Raw genomic sequence first — 10402 nt, 5'->3', positions numbered from 1 at the left:
GGCCCCTGAGATGACATCCATTTTCTCATTACAGCACTGTTTCCGTATTTTTCAGTTTTAATCAGTGTAAAGCCTAGAACTGTTTTCCATTACTCTTTACCCTCTCCCTTTGCTACAGTTAAAGTCTGTACAAAGTAGACTCTTCAGATTAAGATACACTGACCCTGTCAAGCTCATTTTCAAAAAGCAAGTGACAAAAGTATATTGACAGGTTTAAGACCATGCTTTCCAGCAGAAATAACGAGGGGAAATCCACTTGTTTGTTAATTTATTTGTGTAAAATTTATTAAACACTTAATTGAGACTCTTGGAAGCCAACAAAGCTACTTTCATGTTTTCATGTTATTTGTGTATATTTAGATGAAGCAGATAATCCTAAACTGGTTGCTTTGGAGAGTTGCTATAATATTATGTTTATTCTAGTTATACAACTTGTTTCCGTGCACTACCTTTGCAATCTTATAAAATTTCTAACACTGTTCAAAAGACACACTAATGTTTCGAAAGGCATCTTGTTGAATTTAGTCCCATTTTAGCACTCCTTTAAAAAGTTTGATTGATGACTCTTGAAATTCAGCCAAGAGTGTTGTGTCAAAAACCTGCTTGAATTTATCTAAAAATTCATAATCGGTGGTGAACCTGAACTTGTTAGCCCAAAGCAACACGGTTCCCGGCTGGCAAAGGTATGCCATGGTAGCGAGCAGCTTGTCCAGGAAGTAATGGTGGTAGACCACGTCAGAAGCCAGCAAGTAATCATAGTAACACGTGGACTTGGGGAAGTTCTGTTCCAGGCCCTCTCCCCACACCAGCTCTTTCACTTCAGGCAGATGTGCTGTATGGTTTAGTGTGTTCCTTGAAAGGTTGTATTGAAGGTTCCCTAGGACGTCAGGCAAATCCGTTGCTGTGACTTGAGCTCCTGAGAGAGAAAGAGGAAACTTGTACGCATCACCTGGAACACTTGGGCAGCCAGAGGGTACACATGCTCTCAGGGGGGAGATGGAACTGGGCTTCTCACCTTGGCCCTGTGGACATATGGGCTGGATAATTCTCCTGGGGGGCCCTGCCCTGTGCCCTGTAAGATGTTTAGCAGGGTCCCTGGTCTCCATCCCCGAGATGCAAGTAGCACCTCCCCACCCAAACCCCAAGTCGTGCCCATGAAAAATGTCCCCCGAGACTGCCAAATGTCCTTCATGGGGCAAAAATCACCTTTGGTTAAGAACCATTGAAATAGAATAACATTCCCGTCTTCTAAGAAACTAAGTTAAACGGCGGTGCAGTTTTGAGAGATTTCGAAATAATTAACTAAACATACCAGGATTCTTAGCGTTTGATTACTGTCATCATTTATAATGGTTTTCCTCCCCAAACTGTCTTTATCTGAAGATTTTGGTTTTCTCTTACGTGAGGTGTCAGCACCTAGTTTTCTTTCCTAAGGGATGATCTATTTTGAATGACTCTTGCCCCTACTAAATGCATTAATTTTTAGGCATTTTAATGCTAGTGATAAAGGTTCACAAAATCATAATTCCAGATTGGTTTTGATAGAAGAAGACCTGTAATAGTGTAGGCTGAAGTAGGCCAGACATACCCGCCACTTGCCCAGCTCCCAGGACTAACAACTGGCATTTTGGGTATAAATCTGCCTTCACCTTGGATTCACTCACTTATTTTTTGTTTTTTCCAAAACATTAGTTGATAATAGTTGCACTGAAAAGCAGGAGACAGCATAACATAGCTGTTTACAACAGGAATTCAAGTCACACCTTCAGAATTTCAACTTTCTCACGTGGTAACAATCAATGGATTGGACGAGTTAGCCTCTAAGGCACAGTTATCTTATCTCTGGGGATAACAGTAGTCCTTCTAGCCTGGACATCTGGGCAGATTCAGGGAGCGCCATCACGGCCAAGCACCTAAACCACAGCCCGTCCCACAGTTGTAAGTGGTTATTATCACTGTTGTCACCGCAACCATCTTTTGAAACAAGGCCGAGAATAGACAGACAAACCTAGAATACTGGCCACGATGGAAACGAGGCCTGGTCCAGCACCGATTTCGAGCGTCTTAGCACCTTGGAGACTGAGTTCCTCTGCGTGTTCCTCCAAATACTGGCACAAAGCCATGGCCTGAAAAACATTCAGTTGTCACCTGGACACTGGAAACCGGGGACCCTGTTCCCCACCGCAAGTTAAATACTCAAAGACATGTTAACAGTTTCAGCTTACTGGGGGCTCACAAGAATCAAAATATACGTGCAACGGCGTGTTTTGACCTCTGGAATATGAAGGCTGTAACATGCCTCAGAGGAAGGAGAGACACAGACTTGTGGAAGCGCCTGTACCAGAAGACTCTTGACCAGCCTCCAGGAACAGGAAGGTCAGCTCGGCTCTTCCAGAACCAGGAGACGAGGGGCTGCAGGGCAGCAAGCCCTCGCTCTGCTTAAGTCGTGTCAGGCCTCCACCTGCTGTAAGACTTGTGCTGTGAGCGGCTCCACCCCCTCCCTCCTGACTCCACCGACGTTCAGGTTGCTCTGGACTTTGCCTGCTGCACTGAACAACTGCGTAGGAATTTTTCTTTTAAAGCAGTTCATCTAAGAAACACTCGACTGGCCGGGCAGTGCTTCCCAAACTCTAGCGCACACGCAGGTCACCAGGGGCCTGGTGAAAGACGCCCGGCCGCGTGTAGTGGGGCTGACGGGGCTCAAGGCCGTGTTTCTAACAAGCCACGGACCACACTTTGGGGGGTAGCAGCAAGGAGGTTACATCCTTTACACAGTAAAAAAAAAATGAATAAATTTAGATCGATTTCTATACAGAAGATCAAGGTCCCTTCCCGTGTGAGCCAATGGGCGTCGGTTGGTGATGTCGCGGACGGGGGAGACTGCGGAGAGGTACGTAGGCGCGAGAGCATTGCCGGAGCTGGGAGTGCGAATCCTGCGCTGGAAAGGCAACGTGAACGCTCTCATTTGCACACACGTCTAGCCCTTGTCTTCCTGCAGACGCTCTGGGCTCCTTATGACTCACTTTCCGTCTGGGGCCCAGGCTGCAGTAGGGGGCGAGACATGCCGCGCTCACGGTGGCCTGCGCCAGGGTTGGTGGCAGCCCCAAGCCCCTGGGTCCCTCCCTTTCCTCCTAGGCTCCTCTCAGGGGACTCGGGGGCCAGGGACGGGGGTGGGGGGAGGACGGAAACCAATCCCCAATGGCATGGTAGGGAGGTGAGGGGCGTCCAGGGGCCCTGGGCGCTGGAGGATGAGTGGGGCGGGGACACAGGTGCGAGGTAGCACCAGCACCCAGCCCGTGGCAAGGGGCTCTGCAGCTGGGGGCGGCGGTTTTGAGGAGAGGCCGCCTTTGGTTCTTGAGGAGAAAGGCGCATTATTCCCTGTGTGGGGTTTCAGTATTTGGAAGAGTGTCACCCAGAGCCACCAAGACGTGTGCTCTGAGGAGTTCCTGAAGGGGTGGCTGTAGGCGTCCCTCCCGAAGGGCCCTGCCCTGTGACAGGCCAGCCCGGTGGGTACCACCTGGGGACGGACCTTCCCTCGGGAACAGCTACACCTCTCAGCGAGCGCTCCCCCGCTTCTTAGTCCTACTAGCAAACTCCGAAAAGTCGTCTCTCACAGCCGCTCTTGAAGTCCCACAAGGAAAGGGTGCGTCCCCACACGATACGGATCCTTCTTCTGCAGCCTTCAGGAAACTGAGGTCCCGAGAAGGGCCAGGGTTTGGTGCACGAAAGGCTGAGGCCTTATTAAGAATAAAACAGTCCAGTGGACAAATCGTCTTTTTCCACTCCTGATTTCTGATCACCCAGCTCTGGGTGTCTGTTTGCCAACTATAGTACAAAGCTGTGGAGTCGCTTGGTGGTTTCAAACTTGTTAAGCCAAAGAAAAACATTTAGCTGAAGGAAATCATACTTATATTAAGCATAAGGGGTAAAAATCGAGCTTCCTTGGCTGGGGTCAGTGAGGGGGGAGCTCTAAGAGCCTGGAGCCCTTGGCTGTCCCTCCCCTGCTCCCCCCCTCCATCTCCCCCATCGCTGGTACCCAGACTGCAAAGGGCGCTCCAAGGAACCTCTGATCACAGCCACGCAGTGGACCAGCAGGTCTGCGTCGCCCGGGAGTGGGTCAGAAATGCAGCCCCGGTCCACCTCCCCCAGCCCGACCTCCTGGATCAGAGTCTGCATTTAACAAGAACCCAGAAGGATTCCCATCTAAGCTAACAGTGGAGCAGTTCTGACCTGCAGCCTCTCCAAGCACAGGCTGAGAACCTCTGCAGTGGAAAGAACGAAGGCGCTGGCCTCCGAGGTCCGTCTTCCCAGCCTGGTTCTGCACCGCGCCCCGCCAGGGGAAACAGTGCACTCAGCCAGAACATAGCAGGTTTTCTGGCTCTGAATTCAGTGTTTGCCCCTGTTTCAGCTCCATCCTCTGGGGACTGTTGCAGGGAGAGCATGAGATGAAGCACCATTTCCTAAGCGTCTCCACTGGACTAGCCACACTGTGAAAAGGCGAGTGGATACCCGACGGTCTGTGGCAGAGGCCCAAAGGTGGCCGCTACGAAATCTAAACTCTACAGACTTTCCTTCTGAGTTTTTAACAATTCATATGGATTTTTCATCCTACTTCCCAATATACTCAAGTTTATGTTAATATGAAAAAATAATGTTTCAAGAAACATAGCATAGAGGAAAATCGTTGTTTTTAGGAAAGATGCCGTGTTTCTGCAGCATCTACCTACAGCAGCAACAGCCCTGGGGGGGGCATCCATGGACCCTCAATTTGAGAAGCACAGGACGTTAGAGCACGTGGCAAGTCGTCCAAGGCACCACAGTTGTACAAAATCGCTGTTCTCATCCCCAGAATCCCCGATACCCCAGTGTGACAGCTCCCTCACCCCTGGCCACACCACCGCTCCGTAACTCTCGATCGATTCTTGAATGACAATCTTCTTGCCTGCAAACTGATAGTACTCCTGGGTGTAGCTGGCGTAATTCATAGGAACAAACTTCTGGAGGCTTTGAGGCGATGGTTCTATCTTGTTAGAATCTGTGGGACAGAAAATTAAATCGGTTTCATGATTTGTTGATCCAGTGCAAATCTACACTCGGTACAATTAGTCAGATGGGAAGAGACTGAGCAATCTTCCAGAAGCAGAGGGGGGAGTGCTATCAGTGACAACGGCTGCAAACTAGCACAAACTGAATGATATGGGGTGACAGGGACTTCACATTTCTATGGGACATTTTTATCATATGACAAAATGCCCAAGGATGCCCTGGGCCCTTCCCTCGATTTAGGAGAAGACAGTGCAGTGTCGATCCGTCCCGCCCTCTGTTTTGCTGAGAGGAGGAAGCTAGGCCGCCGGACAGAACGGCACGAATGAGGCATCTGCATGAGGAGGCCCGAGGCAAGCGTGGACCTGACTATTTTTGGGTCTTGAAGTGATGCGACATTCCCGCATGTTGGCTGGAACGTGTTCCTTAAGTCCTTCTACAACTGCTCCTCAAAAGGTACAGGTCACCCCAAGACGAGCCAGCTCCGCAGTCCTGGGGGAGGTTGTCAGATGAGCTCCAGCTATTAAATTACTCTTCCTGAAATACTCCTTTACGCTCATGACCCACTCAAGCAGCTCTCAGATGTCATATAAAATGAGCGGAAAAGAGCACCTGATCGGGGCTGACATCATGGAAGCCCAGAATGTCAAAGGTTTCGCAGGGGGTTTCAGCGTAAGAAGAACAGCGAGTAATAAGGTCAGAATGAGGGTGCTGAGCACACAGAGGGGTCGTGCGCAGAAGACGGGGGGCTGCTGGGACCCTCGGTGAGAGGCACGGGCAGTGAGGAGTCGGGGGCGGGGGGGGGACTTGCATGAGACCAGCCTCGGCTGCCTGAGCTCTACCTGCGGACGTGTAACCAGGGATGGAATAGCGGGAAGGAGCACTCAGTGCACATCTGAAGGTCTCTAACCAGAAACATACACTCAAGGAGGTAGAGGAGGGTGAGGGCAGGGTGAGTGCGGGGTGAGTGGTAGGGGGCCTTTGAAGAAGCCTAATCAGGGGTCCACCCCTCAGAGTTCAGGTTTCACTGATTTCCACCCGCACTAGACGGTTCTGTGCCACGGCTCTGCAAACGCTTTGTAACAGGGTCACAGCCAGAAGAGTCCAGAAATGTGCAGTGAACACTCAGAAACATTTACAACAACTTGACCATATCTGTTGAATCTGATTACGAAAAACCAAAGCTTGTATTGTGTATGTCTTTGTACTTCTTTTCATGTTGTTCTTCCAGAAACTCATTTGTGTTGCATTTTACATAAAAGTGTCCAAATGGTCTTTGACCACAGTGTGGGCCAAATGACCAGTTTGTAAATTAGCACAATGACGCCTGCAGCTCTCGGCCGTGGGTTCTGATCTCCTGGAAGGAGAATTCTCTGTCCTGACCACAAAGGCGAGCTTCCAGAAACCCAGGACTTCCCTGAGCTTGCAAGAACCTGCTGATGAATAGTGGCCAAGTCAGTCCTGAGATGTCATCCTTCCCTGTCATGTGCCCCAGGAGAGGCTGTGGGGAGAGGAGAGGACCTTTGGTCCTCACCCATGTCTTACAAGGGAAACTACCAACATCTAAAAACATGAACCTGAAATTTATCACTCAACAAAGAGGACCCAGCTTCTCCCATAGGCTGAGAGGCTGACTCTGAGTTCTGTTTCAGAGAAAATAAGAAGGCAGAGGAACAGAGCATCTTGTGCCCAGAAACGTTTAACAAGCAGCCTGGGGGCGGTAAGGAAGCACTGACGTGTAGGGTTTGGCCATCACCATGGTGACGACGCTCCCACAGTGGCCATCCCTGGGAAAGAGGTGAAGCAGCTCAGCATCACAGGCATTTCTACCACACGGATACGACACCCCTCCACAGCCTCAAGGGCACAGGTCATCGTAAAATGTAGGAAAATAATTCCTGATGAGACGTGAGTATTTATTACCCAAGTTTTTTCATATTCCTTTACCTTTTACATAATCCATTTCATTGTACGTTTACATGACTTAAATTTTAACAATGGCCATGTTTAACAATCAGCTCGCAGAAGTCCTGAAATGCAGGCGCTGGTACAGGCCATCTGGTATGAGGAGTGGGTACCGGGCTGCCCTCTTTACCTCTGAGCCTGTCCTCACTGGAGCAGCCAGACCCACCGTCAGGGACCCAGGCCACCTCCTGCCAGCTTCCGTCCCCTCGATGTCACCCAGACAGTTCCTTCCTCCCCTCCTCCCACAAATAACCGGCTGAAGCCTAACTTTTCTCTCAAGACTGTAGGAAAAGTCTATGTGCTGATTTTAAGTGGCTCATCCTTTCACAAGATGACAGATCATAAGCTGATGGTTGTACTTTCTGGATCAACATTGTAAAGAAACATGGGCATATAAATATTCTCCATAAGACCATTTTCCATGCTACAAAGATAAAAGAAATTTATGTTGATTGCACATGATTTTCAATTATTGCATCTATGCTCGTCTGACAGTTTGAGAGACATCAGATTTTCAGGATGGGCAGAGTTGCATTTTTATGTAAACAGTTTAGTAAAAATGAATACCATCCTGGTTTAACAGAGTTGGGACATAATTTTTCACTGTTGACTGTAAATGTTTTGAATGTTATATCTTGGCTCTTATGACATCATTTGTTATGTCTGTTATTTATTTACTACTGATTCCCTGCCCAGAAAAGCAACACTAAAGGGTTCTGTTGTCATAATGGGAAAGTACACTTGACTTTACACTGATCCACCAAAGGACACAGCTGCCAGGAATACATTTTGGCGAAAAGCAGGAAGGAATGTAGATTTCATTTCTTTTTTAAAAGTTCTTGTTACAAAAATCTAACTCTCTCAGATTTGGATAAAACAAAGTTTTGGTCTTTGATAGGTAAATAATAAAAACATAGGGGTTACCTTTAGTGTCATGCTTCTGCTTGCATAAAGGCATTTTTCTACTAAGCATCATGATAAGAAAAAGATCTAGGGTTAAAAGGAAATGGATATTCTTGTGCCTGAGGTTCACTGCAAAACGCCATCCCCAGGAAAAGAGGGGAGAAGATGTGGAGCTGAGGAAGGAGGTTACCTCCCGGGGGTCCGCTGCTGCCGTCTGTCTGTAGACCCTCCTCATCCGGGGGTCTCGGTGCCTCGTCCAGGGACTGGGGCTGCTGTCCTGAGCGCAGACACGCATCCATCCCGGAGCCGCCAGGGAGGAGAGAGCTGGCCTGGACTGAGCGCTCCTCCGGGTCTGACTCGCCCAGAGCCTCTGCAAGGTGCAGCTTATCGCCTTAGCATCTGCTGGGCCGGAAAGAACACCTGCATTTCAGCTTAGTTCCCTGGGGCGGGGCGGGGCGGGGCGGGGTGGGGAGAGCAGCCTCCCTGGGCGCTGCCATCCTGGTTTTGCAGAGCAAAGTGGAAGGAGACCATGAAACATCACCCCACCTTTCCATCGCCTGGAGAAACGCAAAAGCAGGGCCACTGTAGCCAGACAGGTACTGCCTTGCTGCAGTCTAGGGTGTATTCCTAAGAGCTTTTGGAACTGAATCTTGGTGAAGAAGGTCTGATCCAGCCGTACACGTCTTTAAGGGTACCTTGTGGACCCAGGGTTAATGGCATCGTGGATTTGCCCCAGATGCGGAGCTGCTCCCTCCTCATCGGAGGCTTTAGCGCAAGGTAGGAGAAAGCGCTGGGGGCTGAGAGCCAGGAGGCTGGTTGGCTCCCCACTCTTGCTCTTGGCAACTCACTTAATCCCCTCCACACCATTTCCTCATCAGAGAAAAGGGAAGGATGACATCTACCTGCCTCCTAGGGCCGTGGGCAAGAAACGGGAGCAAAAGTGATTAGTGCAGCTCAGGAAAACTCTCCTGATTAAGAAAAGAGGACCTGGCTGTTGGGATCATTGATCAGCATCCAAATAAGAACACGTGACATCGCTGCGGGACTTGGCGTGGTTTTGCCAGGCACCGTTCTTGTGCTTTTAGTGAATTGATTCATCTAATCCTCACAACAAACCCTATGAAGTGGATGCTATTATTATGCCTCCTCTCAGATGAGAGAAATTCAGGCACAGAGAGATTCAAAAGCAGCCCAGGAGCACGCAGCCGGCCAGTGGCAGGGCCAGGAGTCAAATCCAGGAGGTCCAGCTGCAGGATCTATATTCTTGATCGTGAGGTGGGACACGGCTTGAGTTGCCTTGCTTCAGCGGTGGGTTTTCTGGCTGAGTTTGCCCTGAAATTACTCATAATGCTTAGTTGTCACCGTGACGTTTTCTAGTCTTTTTTTTTTTTTTTTTTTACAAAATGTAAATCGTTTTCCTAATTTGTTTTTATATACCAGAGTTGCCCCATCATATTGTTTTGGCCAGCTGGGGATGGCAACCAGCCACAGCATTACTAACTATTCCACACCTGGAGGGGTTGTGTGCCCCTCACATTAATGTGCAACAGGATTTCAAATCAGTGAGGTTCCTGTGAAGATAATTTAGCATTTTCACCAGCTCTAGAACCAAACAATCAAATATTTACCCCAATTCTTCAACTCAGGAAGTTTTTTTTTCTCTTGCAGATACTTACTTGCTCCTTCTCATCAACTTGCCCTGGACTCCAGGAGGTTAATTGTTCCCCTAAAAGACAGCTGGCTGGTTATTGGTGAGTACCCAGAGCATCTCCAGGGAAGAGTCTCAGTGCTGCGGCGAAGGGCCCTGCATTTGAATGCTGGCTCTGCCATGCGCTAATTTTGTTGAAATTGTGGATAATGGTGATTCTGACCTCACATGACGGTCGTAGGAATTAAGTGAGATAACCTGTGCAAAGCCTCTTGCGCAAACAGTATTAACTGTTATTCTCATCTCCAAAGCCAGAGAGTAGTCAGGCAAGACAGCACTCCTTACAGGACACCCACCCAGCACCGCGGGACTCTGTGCATTAAAGTTAGACATTTCTTCATTTTGCATGCAAGAAAAGGAGACCTGTTTTCCCTCCAATAACAGGTAGTATTTTTCCTTGTGAAGTGAAATAACTCCCCTCCCCCATCATTATAGTTGACGTGAGACATTAATTCTTTCCCCAAAAAGCAACCTAGAAAATAACTACAGTAATCTACCTAGTGTTCATTAGTAGCTCAACGCATCATATGATCTATATCATATGTTAGTATTTAATAAAGAATTGGGAAGTTCTGAAAAGGACCCCTTGTTAGTACCCTCAAAATAACTTCGAACGGTTAGTTTGAACATATCTTTACCTTATGCAGCAGAAGAGGTTTGAGATTTCTGTGCAGACTTTAATCCCCAATGTTTTATATAGGTCTGCACCTGAGAGGATTAGCATTTTATGAACAAAAGCCAGCCAGTGGAAGTCCAAGTTATTTAGGGTAGCATTACCCACCA

The 10402-nt window shown here is 48.6% G+C and overlaps 1 protein-coding gene across 1 annotated transcript; it reads right to left on the bottom strand.

Annotated features, from left to right (window-relative positions):
- Nucleotides 1-521: 521 nt before the first annotated feature.
- METTL21C (methyltransferase 21C, AARS1 lysine) lies at nt 522-8254 on the bottom strand. Its single transcript, XM_007196802.1, has 4 exons — nt 8102-8254; nt 4884-5035; nt 2009-2126; nt 522-916 (listed from the first exon to the last, which is right to left on the bottom strand). The coding sequence occupies exons 1-4, from the start codon at nt 8208-8210 to the stop codon at nt 522-524; spliced, it is 774 nt and encodes a 257-aa protein (XP_007196864.1). The 5' UTR covers nt 8211-8254.
- Nucleotides 8255-10402: the final 2148 nt, after the last annotated feature.

This window comes from Balaenoptera acutorostrata, chromosome 18 (genome assembly GCF_949987535.1).
Source record: "Balaenoptera acutorostrata chromosome 18, mBalAcu1.1, whole genome shotgun sequence".
Classification (NCBI taxonomy): Eukaryota; Metazoa; Chordata; class Mammalia; order Artiodactyla; family Balaenopteridae; genus Balaenoptera; species Balaenoptera acutorostrata.
Note: the sequence above shows the minus strand (reverse complement) of the source record. Positions and strands in the feature narration are given on the sequence as shown.